The sequence below is a fragment of the Urocitellus parryii genome, chromosome 4 (genome assembly GCF_045843805.1).
Source record: "Urocitellus parryii isolate mUroPar1 chromosome 4, mUroPar1.hap1, whole genome shotgun sequence".
NCBI classification, from domain to species: domain Eukaryota; kingdom Metazoa; phylum Chordata; class Mammalia; order Rodentia; family Sciuridae; genus Urocitellus; species Urocitellus parryii.
In genome coordinates, this window is record NC_135534.1 from 198,699,524 (window position 1) to 198,713,629 (window position 14,106).

Genomic DNA, 14,106 nt, shown 5'->3' on the forward strand with positions numbered 1-14,106 from the left:
CTGGAGGGGAGCTGGAGCTGCTTGGGTTCAAGGCAGAGGTGCGGCCGGACCCTGAGGGCCACCACCTAATGCCCAGGGCTCCTGTGGGCGGCAGCAGGGTGCAAGGGCCCTTCTGGACTCAACCATCTCCACTCAATCCCCAAAGACACACCTGTGCTGGAGGCAGAGGGCTGAGGCAGGGTGGACCCGCAGGCTGCTGTGGCTGCCTCCTCCCCGCCTGGCTCTGGGACTCCTGGCAGGCAAATGTAGGCTTCGGCAGCAGACGGGGGATGACAGCTCTACCACACTGCAGAGCCACCATCTTGACACAGGAACCCAGGACTGAAGGGCTGGCACACAGAGGAGAGGCCCGAGGCCCGGACAGGATCTGAATATTTCATAAAACGACAACCACGAGGAACCCGAGGAGGTGCCTGCCTAGGTGGCTTCCCACCCCGCGGGACTGTGTGAAACGTGCATGTCTCTGATGCCACAGGGGGGTGGAGCTTTCCAGGGAGCTGGGGTCTCACTTTATTTTTAACTCCAGGCCATCTGCTTTCCACTTACCACCGGGTGGTCCAGAGTCTGGGAAATATTCAGAGCGAACATATGTCGCTCCCAGAGGGCTGAGGGGGAGGAGGCGTTGGGAGGGGGTGAAGCCTCTGCTCCTGGGGACAGAGCCCAGGTGCAGTACCGGGAGGGGCCTCGGTGGTGCAGTCCTAGCGGCACTAAAACTTACAGAGCACACCTGCTTAGCCCAAGTCCACACAGTGACTGCCACACACACGGAGCCACAAGGGTTGTCCTTTCTCTCAGGGACAGGTGTCCCTGCCACAGTCTCTGACATGTGGCATCACTCTAGGGGCAGGCCCTTCCCCAGCAGATCAAAGGTTGCAAGATTTCCCAAACTCCTCCCTCTCCTCCCCCAGGTCTCCTCCTAGAGGCAGTAGTTAGCTTCCCAGGCAAACATTGACTGTGAGGGGAGAAGAAATTAAAAGGTGCCCTTTTCTCACCAATTGACCCAAAATGAACAAGCACTGTCCACCCCGGTGGATTTGCTGTCAGAGATCATCATGCAGAAGAAACTGTCAATACTCCGCAGCCATTTATACAATGAGCCTGTGGTTAGCAACACTCAGCTTCGTTTTATTATTGCATTTTACGAAGTTACCAAGACAACTGAGGCCAAGTAACAGAACCTTGACTTCATGCGCCATGAAAATTTAATAAAGAATTTTTAAAGGCTTTTAAGAGGCAGGAGCAGCAGCTTCTTGGAGGCAGAGCTGGGCTCTGGGGAGGAGGGCTTGAGCCCATGGGGTCTTGCCAGACCCGCAGGAGCCTCCTCAGAGCAGGGGCTGATGGGGCAGCAGCAGTGTTCCCCACAAGCCTGGGCTTCAGCATATGCAGACCAGGCCTGCTCTCAACAGACGTTTAGAAGACACTTCCCAGGTGCCAAGTCCCCCGCCAGGTTGTTGGCATCCGTATGACATGATCTCTGCTGCACAGGCAAGGAACAGGGGTCAGGGCGGGGAAGTCACTGGGCCAGGATTCCCTCGTGGAGAGGGTAACAGGCAGAGCAAAATCAGACTCAGGTCTGGCTCCAGAGACCTCCATCCTTCTAGAACAGTTCATGGCCTCCTCTAGGATTCTTCCTTCTGATGCAAGATGTTCTGAAGGGAAAATATCCCTGAAGTCTGGGTGGGTCCTGGGGGAGCCAGAGTGAGGAGCCATGTCCAGGGGCCAGGACGATAAACCTGGTTGGAATCTCAGCAGACACTTTCCTTCATGTGGGAGGAAGTGCCTCCCAGGAGCCTCTTGCTGAGCGGCCTGGGGCTGCACAGAGCCCTTCTTCCTGTGTTCTTTAAATCAGACTCAGGAGCAAACTGCCAGAAATGAGGGTAACATGGGTGATTTTACCATTTTATACCCAAACTCATGGTGTGTGTGTGTGTGTGTGTGTGTGTGTGTGTGTGTGTGTGTGTGTGAGAGAGAGAGAGAGAGAGAGAGAGAGAGAGAGATGCTGTATGGTTTTTCTAGTTAAGACAGTTGGTTACAAGAGACGAAGGCAATTGAACATGCTGACTATTCTGTGGAGTTCCTTTGTCTGCAAAAATGGGCTTATTTTGTAAGGAAAAAATTTATAATCCATGTGGGAACATTTCTCTTGCATTCATCAAACCAAATAGGAGACTGACAAAAAATATCAATCTCATCGAGGTGGATTTTAGGTTACAACGCACTGTGGCGGATCCCCCTCACTGAGTGGGGACAGCTCTCTCGGACCCTGGGAGTGCCAGCTCCCTGATGGGAGAGTGCATCGCTTCTGAACTTGGAGAAAAGGTGCTTGAACACTGAAGGTCTCAATTACAGGGACGAGGAGGTTTAGGACATTAGTCAAGAAATGTAAGAGAAAAAAAATTAAGCTATTTTGGAGTTAACACTTTGCCAATCACAAAGAAAATTCCAGACGTCAGAGGAACAGCAGGGACCGTGTTTCAGGCTGTGACTATCTTTAAATATGTGAGGATGCAGGGAGGGGGAGGAGGGAGGGGAGAGGAGCTGACCACTTTGGCTTCATCTGTCTTCGGACATCACTCAGGGAAGCTTTTACCTTCCTCCCGCTCTACTTTGTAGGAAACCAGAAGCCAGGCTGAAGGTGACATTGCATTTTAGTAGCACTTTGGTTTACAAAACTCTCTCGCATTTATTATGCTTTCCATTATCTCACCTAATGTTCCCAAGATGAAGTGAGAGAGGATATTGTGTCCCTGTTTGGTGGCTGAAGGCCTGGAGCTCTTCCTGTCTGGTCTGTGTGGCCCGCCGAGCCTTCCTGAAGGGCGCAGGGGGTCAAGAGCAGGTCAGACAGCCCCTCGCCCTCACAACGCCTGTGTATTTGCTGGGCAAACGTCAGGTCCTCCGAAATGTGGCTTTCCACATCTGCTCAATGGGGCCAAGAGGAAAGAACGTGGCTCTGGGGCCAGGGTCCTTGGTATGATTCCTGGCTCCGTCCTTCACTAGGCTGGAGACCTTGGACAAGCCAGGTGACCTCCTGGACATCAGAAAAGAGAGTGATGATGACCCTTACCCTTCTATGGGTCATGGGATCAAATGAGAAGATGGATATGAAAGGACTTTGTGAACGGAGAGGCCCTGAACATACGTTGTTTAATTCACGCAGGAAAGGGAGTCGGTTCCAGAAAGGCACAGGACACCATTCCAAATGTCTAGTCCTCCCTGGCCCTGTCTGGTCCCACTCCCATATTATCTGCTCTCCCAGCAGGATGAACTTCTCTGAAATAAACATCCCGCTTGCTGGTGTCGGGGGAGAGACGGGCTGGCTGCTGGACTGAGCAGCCATGATGAGCACCGTCCTCCATCTCCAGGGATGAAAGGTGGGGAGACAGGGCCAAGATCTGAGCTGGGGCACACAGAAAGATTCCCAGGGCCAGAAAAGTCAACTAGGGTGGGGTGGGAGCTTATGGGATGACTGCCATGCTCGGGGGAAAAGACCAGGCAGCTGGGAATGTTGAGGTGTTCAGCAAACAGGCTTGGCAAGGCGCAGAAAACCAAGATTCTGGAGGGCATCTGCAGGCCAAGGAGAGAAGGAACCGTCAAGGAGCCTCCTCCCTTGGGCTGCTAGGATCCTGTAACTTCAACAAGCACCTCCAGGGGCCTCCCTCTGTGCCCCCGGGTGGGCGTGGTAACAGAGGGACTTCCTAGGGTCTCAGATGGATGCAGTGGGAGCTGTTCTTTCTGCATGGGGGACGGCTGTGGGGTATTAGAGCTGGACCTTGAAGGGAGCCACTATTCACCATTGTTCAGAGGACCAAGGGAGCAGGAGCAGCAGGGTGGGGACAAGAGCAGGTCCCTGCTGGCACCTTCCCATGGGTGGGAAATGGTACATTCTCTTCCTGTCTGACAATGACAGATACAAAGAGCCCTGGGAGAGCCTGGCCAGGAGGGTTGGTGTCCAGGCGTGAATAGGAAGGGAGGGCCTCCCTGGGGACAGCTTTGTCATCTGTGGCTCTCCATGCCCTTAACCTATAGAGATGGAGGGTGGTGGGAGGGGCTGAGCAGCCTGGACACCAATGAAGTCCAGGCAAGAGTTGAGGGTGGAGCTGGGAGAGTAGACAGAGTTCATGAGGAGGAATAAGAGGAACCAAAGAGGGTTATTCAGGGCCTGCGGCTCTGCTCTCCAGAAGGCCCTGCTCTGCCCACAGGGCCCAGCACTTCTAACAACTGCCCTGAACCCGTGCATCTTGCAGCCCCCACTGTAGGCTTCCGTCCAGCCCAGGCCAGTGGGGACAAGACTCCTTTCCCGAATACAGGAAATGGAGCCTACTTCCCTGGGGGCTGGAAGGACAGGCACAGGCAAGGTCACCACACAAGACATGAGGAAGCTGGACAGGGACACCAAAAGGGGCAAGACTGGCACCTGTGGAAGGCGTGGACTGGGCCAATCAGTCTGTTCTCTGGAAGTCGTCGTCCTCCCTGGACACTCCACGGACTTAGACTTGGATGTACCTGTCCTAAAGGAGCCCAGGCTGAGACCATCTTCTTACACCTTCTTGCCACACCCCCTGGAAGCCTGGCCCTTCAGGAGCTCAGCTCATGGACAGCAGTAGGAGGAGGCCAAAGGGCAGGCAGGGCTGGGGGAGAAGAGCTGGGGTGGATCCCCAGGGCCCTTCTAAGAATGGGCTGCAGCCCCGTGCAGGGGACCCTGAGCTCTGCACTCAGGGGTCTCTGGGCCTGCCCAGCCTCGCTGGCTCTCATGATGGCAACCTCATTTCCCTAAGAGTCACAGACAAGATTCCACGTCCTCCAGAACACGGGGCTTCCCCAGGGGCCTGTCCACAGAAGAGGGGCCTCCTTCCAGCACTAGGGGCTCCAGAACTGACAGTGACCTGCTTGCATATCATGGGCAGGTGGGGGTGAGGAGGACATCTCTCACCATGAGTGATGACATTTTTATATCATCCCAAACCAGGTGGCTGAAATTCAGCCTCATTGTTTCCTACCCCAACCCCAATCCAGTGGACTTGGTTGGTTTTAGGCTTGAAGATTGCTCTCCATTTTGGCAAGCCAGCACTTTCTGAAGACCCACCTGGGGACGTGTCAAGCTAGAGCTCTGTTTAAAAGACTCTTTGCAGTCCCCAGCTGATGACAAGGGTGCCCTGACACATCTATCTACTCTACTGGGGCCTTTCACTTTCCATTTGTCCTGTCCAAAGGGTACAGAAGAGCAGGCACGGGGTGGGGGTGGGGGTCTTGAAAAATCTGTTCCTCACAGTGTACCTCCCTCCACATACATCCTGCTTCCCCTGGTTCTCACCTGGGTCTCATGTCTTTTCTCTGAAGCTCACTACCCTTCCTGTTAACTATCAGCACAGTGTTAGGTACATGGGGCCCTTGTCCTTGGGACCAGAGCTTCACCCTTGCAGGGGTCCACTGAGGCCACAGGACCATCTGGACAGGGAGGCTAAAGATGGAATCCCTGCTTTGGGGTCAAGGCCAAATAAACTCAACAAAAGGGCCTGTGAGTCTCCTGCTGGCTCATAAGCTCTAGGAGCCTAACTTAGTTACATCGTAATTATTTCTTAATTAGTAACAAAGCAAACATTGCAGCAACAGGCAAGCTAATGAAATAAATGAGGCTAATCTGTTAACTACACCCGTGTAGCACATGATTGGGGTGGGAGGTTCGTGTCGGCCTACTTGGTATCTCCACTTCATTTTTGGAGAATGGGTGGTAGGAAATGAACGTGATGTTCTCAGACTTTAACCGGTGGCTCTCGGAGGCTCCCGCACACTCTGGGTCTCAGCTTCCTCTCTGCGGCTCTCCGTGTCAGGAGTGACTGTGCCCTCCCGCCCCAAGCACAGCAGATTTGCCCTGGTTGGTGCTTCCTGTGAGCCCAGAATAGAAGGTGCCATCTGTCACATTTCAGATGTCATATGTCCACTGATGGCTCCAAAACAGGGTGGGTCTCCAAGAGGCGTGGGGAGAAAGGCGGGCAAGAGTCAGCCTTGCAAAGCAGGAGTGCAGCAGAACAGGGGACGGAACCGGAACCTCCGGTGGGATCCTCCACGGCCTGTGTCCCCCACAGGCAGGAGCCCAGGGGCTCCCTTAGCCCTGAAGGGCACTCGCTTCTCCTGGGCAGACAAGAGGCCTTCAGGACAGAGTGTGTCTGGGATAGGAGCACTTACTAGCACCGTTGGTGCGGAGTGGGGGGTTGCCCGCCACAGGCTGGGCTGCAGGGCAGGCGCCCTGGGGCGAGCTGCCCTGGGAGAGACGGCTCCCTGCAGAGCCACCCCGGGTGCACAGCAGGCGCTTCTCGTCCAGCAGGGACAGGTGGTATTCGCACAGGTCGATCAGCGAGGCCACCTGTTCGTGGAGTGGCGGCATCTTGAACTTCCTCTGGGCCAGAAAAAAGAAAGCTTCTACAAACGCCTGCAGACACATCCCTGCGGACAGAGAGACCAGTGTTAGGGTGCTCCGAAGACGCCCTGGGAAAGCTCGACCCCGCTACAAGCTGCTAGTGAGAGAGAGCCTGTCTCCCCACCAAGCTGCCATTCTGGAAACTTCCACAGGGCTCCAAACACAGTGCCTACCGGGCCCTGGCACTGGCCGGGGTTCTTTAGCCATTTATAGATCCCCCCCTTAACCAGCCCTTTGCAGCAGATTGAATACAGTCACAAAAACCGAGTCTCAGAGGGGAGGGGAGGCCTTGGTAGAAAGGAGTAGGGTCTGAATTTAAACCTAGCCCAAGGCCTTGTCCCTGGGCACTACAGTTAAATGTCCTCATTAACGCCCAGCTCCCTTACTTTTCTAATTAAGGGGGAAAGTTATTAAGATAAACCCAATCCGACAGCAAAATTCTGTATGTTCAAGGGGGCACTGGTTAGACAGGCACGGGCATTTGTCCAAATACACCCAGTTGTGCCTTAAGGTTTACACATTGTGCTAGATGTAAAATTTACCTCAAAAAGTAAAGTTCAACCACCCCTTCTGTCAGGTCAAAATTATATTCCGGAACGTACGACGTGTGATCTCCACTGTATTCCTGAAATGTTCTTCCCCTGCTTTGCCCCATAAACCTCTACCCATCTTTGGATCTGAGCTCAAAATCCCCTGTTCAGTGAAACCTTCCTTATGTCCAGACGAGCTGTGCCCCCAGGAAGGGCTTTTTGCACTTTTATTTGCAGCATGACTGCAGCTCGCTTGGGGTGTGTGTGATTCTTTGATTCTCTCCATCTGCTCTGTAGAACTGTGAGCTGCATTCATCATTATCCCCAGTACCAGGTACCCTGAAGGTGCTCAATACAGACATGCCGGGTGCATGAGTAATGGGTGAATGATGACTGAATGGGTGAGTTGAAGGTAGGCATTTTCAGACATTGCCACCCATCCTCATGAGGCCAATATCTTTATACCCACCCTACAGATGAGGAAACTGACAGATTAGATAACTTCTTAAGGTTACCCAGTCAGAGAATCGTCTGCAAACTCAAAATTTTTAATTTTTATTTTTTAGGCACTGGGGATTGAACATAGGGGTGCTTGATCACTGAGTCACATCCCTGGCCCTTTTGACTTTTTTTTTTTTTTTTTTTTTTTTTTGAGACAGGGTCTTGCTAAATTGCTTAGGGCCTTGCAAAGTTGCCAAGGCTGGCCTTGAACATGTGATCCTCCTGTCTCAGTCTCCAGAGTTGCTGGGATTACAGATGTGTGCCACTGCACTCTTCTTGGAAAGTCAAAAGTTTTAAACTTAGTTGGGCAGCATGAAAGGCTTTTAGTCTTTCCTACATCCTAGCGAAAATGAACCCTGAGGTCTAGATCTATGGGGTTCCCTGGGATCCCTGGGAAGGGGACACTCAGGCCAGACTGAAGGCCAACATATTACTTATATGAGGCTGGCTCAGACTCCCCTAATCTCTCCCTTCCCACTGGAGAGCACGTTATGCACCTGCCTGCCACCACAGGGCACAGCCTAGCCCAGAATCTGTAGATACTGAATATATAATACCCCTGGGATTCAAGAATGCCTTTTGCTTTGAGAGTGAGCTGAGTAAACAGGTTAGTTTTTGTTTCTTTCCAAACCTCTTTTTGGCTCTGCTTCTCTTGATTCAAAAGGTGCTGCAAGTCCCTGCACTGCTTGGCCCTGATAGGAAGAGTTGATAATGAGCATGTGACCCTGGTGGAAAAACGCTTTTGACAAAAGAAGAGGAGAGAGATGATTCCTAATTACCAACTCAGGGCTAGGCTCTCCTGGGATGTGCACATATGTGTTGCGTGCACGTATACGTGGTGCACCCATACATGTGTGCATATGCGTGTACACGGTTGGGTAAAGGGTCAGATACACGGAGTAGAAGAAACTGGGATTTAAAGCCAAAAAAATTCAGTCCCCATCCCGCATTTCCAACTGTGTGATCTGAAGAGTGTGGACCGCTGAGGTGCCAAGTTCATGAACTGCTTGGTCCCTGGTCCCTGACAAGATAAGGAGCTCGGTGCAGAATGTAAATCACCCTCCTCATCAATCACATTGCTTAGTGCAGCTGACAGTGTTTTGTAGCAAGTCTTTCTGGATTAAGGAAGCAGCGTGCTGTTTACACTCTGGCTCAAACCCGCGTTCAGGACTGTGACAAGCAGCTCATGGATTGCAACTTTGAGTAGCTCTGATCTACAAGAGTCTTAGCAGCTTTTTGTGGGCATCCCAGTCACCACAATCTTGTTAAAATGTGGATTCTGGGGTGGGGCCAAAGACACAGCATGCTGTTGGCTTTGTAAGGCTCAGGGGCTGCTGGTCTCTGGGCCACACCGATTAGCAAAAGGGTCAAGGATTTGTTGCTTCTTTTCACTTAATAAATGTTACGTTTGTTCCCTTCATTGAAGGCAGAGTGTGATTAAAGCTATAATGCTCAGCAAGAAATGCAGTGAGGACTTATGTTGGGGGGAAAAGCATAATTTGGTTATCTGGAAGGAGGAGATGGGTGGGAGGGAGGGAAATGGGATTGAAAGTATGACACCATTGTCTTTTGCTTTCTTCGTTTTCTGAGTTTCTTCAGTAAACATGCATGCAATTGTGAAAATACTTTCAGGGGGTGGTGGGAAGTGGGTCTAGGGACAGCTACCTTTAGTCATGAACCCGCTGGGCCACCTGAACTTGAAGGCAGGTGCATGTAACACTTTGAAAAAAATGCAATGCAAATTTCTGTGAATATATTCAACTTTGATAAGATGTTTTAAATAACACTCCCCACATGTCCCCCTTATGCTTGGAGGATATGTTTCAACACAGCCACATAGCACCACTGTCCCCCTGTCCTTCCCTGTTTATGCCTTGGTTATCACTGCGCTTGTGCTCTGGGGCCAGTATTAAGTAAACAAGAGTCACTCAGGCACAAGCACTGCAATACTGTGACGCTTGGCCTGATAACTGAGATGACTGCCTGGTGACCAATGGGAAGGTAGCACGGCAGCATGGATACACGGGACAAAGAGAGGACTCCTGCCCGGTGAGATGGAGCAGGGCAGCCTGGGGTTTTATCATTCTCCTCAGGTGCACAGTTTACAACTTTATGAACTGTTTACTTCTGGAATTTTCCATTTGCTATTTTCAGACTGACATTGACAGTGAGTAACTGAAACCAGAAAGTAAAGCTTTGGATAAGGCAGTTGGGTGCGGTGAGGGGACCACAGTAAAGGGAAAAAAGAGGCAGCCAAGGGTAATAAACATGAATGATTCTTACATGAGCCAGAGGTACCCTGAGCCTGACTACAACTCCTAATGTGCAGATGAGGAAACTGAGGCCCAGAGTGATGAGCAACTTGCCCTCAGGCCCCAGGTCCGTAAGTTACCACTTACAGACAGACAGGTATTTGAGCCCAGGCCTTGTGCATTGCTGACTCTCTGCCTTATTGACCCTCTCAAGCATCCTTACCAAGAATGGGGGAAGAACGCAGTTAGAGAGGACAGACAGGCCGAGATGGACATAGCCCAAGCAAAGACTGAGAAGGTCTGGGGCTGGGGGTCAGGGGAGGTTTGTGGGGAAGAGACATCAAGTTGAGCCTTGAAGAGTGGGGAGGAGCTGGATGGGCAGAGGCGTGCTGGGCGAAGGACAGGGACACGGGGGACACTGTAGCAGCACGTTAGCAACTGGGGGCGCCTGCAGCAGGGCAGGGAGGGGCCGGCTGGAGCAGTGGAGGCTGCAGCCACTCAGGGGCTGGGGTTAGTGCCAGAGGAAGTGAGCGGGGCCAGCCTCCAACGGCCCCATCACATTTTCTTTTTTTTTTTTTTTTTTTTTTTTTATTGGTCGTTCATAACATTACATAGTTCTTAATACAACATATTACACGGTTTGATTCAAGTGGATTATGAACTCCCGCTTTTACCCCGTATACAAATTGCAGTATCACATCAGTTACCCTTCCATTGATTGACATATTGCCTTTCTAGTGTCTGATGTATTCTGCTGTCTGTCCTATTCTCTACTATCCCCCCTCCCCTCCCCTCCCCTCCCCTCCCCTTTTCTCTCTCTACCCCTTCTACTGTAAATCATTTCTTCCATTTGTATTCTCTTGTCTTACCCCTCCTTTCCTCTTATATGACATTTTGTATAACCCTGAGGATCGCCTTCCATTTCCATGCAGTTTCCCTTCTCACTCCCTTTCCCTCCCACCTCTCATCCCTGTTTACTGTAAATATTCTTCTCAAGCTCTTCGTCCCTACCCTGTCCTTGTTTACACCCCTTATATCAAAGGAGTCATTTGGTATTTGTTTTTTAAAGATTGACTAGCTTCACTAAGCATAATCTGCTCTAATGCCATCCATTTCCCTCCAAATTCTATGATTTTGTCATTTTTTAATGCAGAGTAATACTCCATAGTGTATAAATGCCACATTTTTTTTATCCATTCATCTATTGAAGGGCATCTAGGCTGGTTCCACAGTCTTGCTATCGTGAATTGAGCTGCTATGAACATCGATGTAGCAGTGTCCCTGTAGCATGCTCTTGTTAGGGCTTTAGGGAATAGACCGAGAAGGGGAATAGCTGGGTCAAATGGTGGTTCCATTCCCAGCTTTCCGAGAAATCTCCATACTGCTTTCCAAATTGGCTGCACCAATTTGCAGTCCCACCAGCAATGAACAAGAGTGCCCTTTTCCCCGCATCCTCTCCAGCACTTATTGTTGTTTGACTTCCTAATGGCTGCCAGTCTTACTGGAGTGAGATGGTATCTTAGGGTAGTTTTGATTTGCATTTCTCTGACTGCTAGCGATGGTGAGCATTGTTTCATGTACTTGTTGATTGATTGTATGTCCTCCTCTGAGAAGTGTCTGTTCAGGTCCTTGGCCCATTTATTGATTGGGTTATTTGTTATCTTATTGTCTAATTTTTTGAGTTCTTTGTATACTCTGGATATTAGGGCTCTATCTGAAGTGTGTGGAGTAAAGATTTGTTCCCAGGATGTAGGCTCCCTGTTTATCTCTCTTATTGTTTCTTTTGCTGAGAAAAAACTTTTTAGTTTGAGTAAGTCCCATTTGTTGATTCTATTTGTTAACTCTAGCGCTATGGGTGTCCTATTGAGGAATTTGGAGCCCGATCCCACAGCGTGTAGATCATAACCAACTTTTTCTTCTGTCAGATGCCGTGTCTCTGATTTAATATCAAGCTCCTTGATCCATTTTGAGTTAACTTTTGTGCACGGCGAGAGATAGGGATTCAGATTCATTTTGGTGCAAATGGATTTCCAATTTTCCCAGCACCATTTGTTGAAGATGCTATCCTTCCTCCATTGCATGCTTTTAGCCCCTTTATCAAATATAAGATAGTTGTAGTTTTGTGGATTGGTTACTGTGTCCTCTATTCTGTACCATTGGTCCACCCGCCTGTTTTGGTACCAGTACCATGCTGTTTTTGTTACTATTGCTCTGTAGTATAGTTTGAAGTCTGGTATCGCTATACCGCCTAATTCACACTTCCTGCTTAGTATTGTTTTTGCTATTCTGTGTCTTTTATTATTCCATATGAATTTCATGATTCTTTTATCTATTTCTACAAGATATGCTGTTGGGATTTTGATTGGCATTGCATTGAACTTATAGAGAACTTTTGGTAATATCGCCATTTTGATGATGTTAGTTCTGCCTATCCATGAGCAGGGTATGTTTTTCCATCTTCTAAGGTCTTCTTCTATGTCTTTCTTTAGGGTTCTGTAATTTTCATTGTATAAATCTTTCACCTCTTTTGTTAGGTTGATTCCCAAGTATTTTATTTTTTGGGGGGATATTGTGAATGGAGTAGTTGTCCTCATTTCCGTTTCAGAGGATTTGTCGCTGATATACAGGAATGCCTTTGATTTATGCGTGTTGATCTTATATCCTGCCACTTTGCTGAATTCATTTATTAGCTCTAATAGCTTCTTTGTAGACCCTTTTGGGTCTGCTAGGTATAGAATCATATCATCTGCAAATAGTGATAATTTAAGTTCTTCTTTTCCTATTTTTATGCCTTTAATTTCTTTTGTCTGTCTAATTGCTCTAGCCAGTGTTTCGAGGACTATGTTGAACAGAAGTGGTGAGAGAGGGCATCCCTGTCTTGTACCAGATCTTAGAGGGAATGCCTTCAATTTTTCTCCATTCAGAATGATGCTGGCCTGTGGCTTATCATAGATTGCTTTTACAATGTTGAGGTATGATCCTGTTATCCCTAATTTTTCTAGCGTTTTGAACATAAAGGGATGCTGTACTTTGTCGAATGCTTTTTCTGCATCTATTGAGATGATCATATGGTTCTTATTTTTAAGTCTATTGATGTGGTGAATAACATTTATTGATTTCCGTATATTAAACCAGCCTTGCATCCCAGGGATGAATCCTACTTGATCATGATGTATAATTTTTTTGATATGTATTTGAATCCAATTCGCCAGAATTTTATTGAGGATTTTTGCGTCAAGGTTCATTAGAGATATTGGTCTGTAGTTTTCCTTCTTTGATGTGTCTTTGTCTAGTTTCGGAATCAGGGTGATGTTGGCCTCGTAGAATGAATTTGGAAGTTCTCCCTCTTTTTCTATTTCCTGAAATAGCTTGAAAAGTATTGGTGTTAGTTCCTCTTTAAAGGTTTTGTAAAACTCTGCTGTATACCCATCCGGTCCTGGGCTTTTCTTAGTTGGTAGTCTTTTGATGGTTTCTTCTATTTCCTCTATTGTTATTGGTCTGTTTAGGTTGTCTATATCCTCCTGGCTCAATCTGGGCAGATCATAGGACTCAAGGAATTTATCTATGCCTTCACTATCTTCTATTTTATTGGAGTATAAGGATTCAAAGTAATTTCTGATTATCTTCTGTATTTCTGAAGTGTCTGTTGTGATATTGCCTTTTTCATCCCGTATGCTAGTAATTTGGGTTCTCTCTCTTCTTCTCTTCGTTAGCATGGCTAAGGGTCTGTCAATTTTATTTATTTTTTCAAAGAACCAGCTTTTAGTTTTGTCAATTTTTTCAATTGTTTCTTTTGTTTCAATTTCATTAATTTCAGCTCTGATTTTAATTATTTCTTGCCTTCTACTTCTTTTGCTGTTGTTTTGCTCTTCTTTTTCTAGGATTTTGAGATGAAGTATGAGATCATTTATTTGTTGGTTTTTTCTTTTTTTGAGGAATGAACTCCAAGCAATGAATTTTCCTCTTAGAACTGCTTTCAATGTGTCCCATAGATTCCGATATGTTGTGTCTGTGTTTTCATTTAACTCTAGGAATTTTTTAATTTCCTCCTTGATGTCTTCTAAAACCCATTGATCACTCAGCAACCTATTGTTCATCCTCCAGGTGATGCTTGATTTTTCCTTTCTTCTTTTATCATTGATTTTCAGTTTCATTCCATTATGATCAGATAAGATGCATGGTATTATCTCTACCCCTTTGTATTGTCTAAGAGTTGCCCTGTGACATAGTATATGGTCTATTTTTGAGAAGGTTCCATGTGCTGCTGAGAAAAAAGTGTAGCTACTTGATGTTGGGTGGTATAGTCTATATATGTCAATTAAGTCTAGGTTTTTAATTGTGTTATTGAGTTCTATAGTTTCCTTATTTAACTTTTGTTTGGAAGATCTGTCCAGTGGTGAGAGAGGTG

General features: G+C 48.2%; 1 protein-coding gene across 3 annotated transcripts in view; it reads right to left on the reverse strand.

Annotated features, from left to right (window-relative positions):
- Positions 1 to 1,104: 1,104 nt before the first annotated feature.
- The window catches only part of Ttll11 (tubulin tyrosine ligase like 11), a 238,071-nt gene continuing 225,069 nt past the window's right edge, over positions 1,105 to 14,106 (reverse strand). For 2 of the 3 annotated variants that reach the window (XM_026410377.2, XM_077797090.1), the window contains one exon: positions 1,105 to 6,441. In XM_026410377.2, the coding sequence (XP_026266162.2) occupies positions 6,149 to 6,441 (293 nt within the window). In that variant the 3' untranslated portion in view covers positions 1,105 to 6,148. The remainder of the gene's footprint in view (positions 6,442 to 14,106) is intronic. The other variant, XM_026410378.2, reaches the window with a different exon arrangement.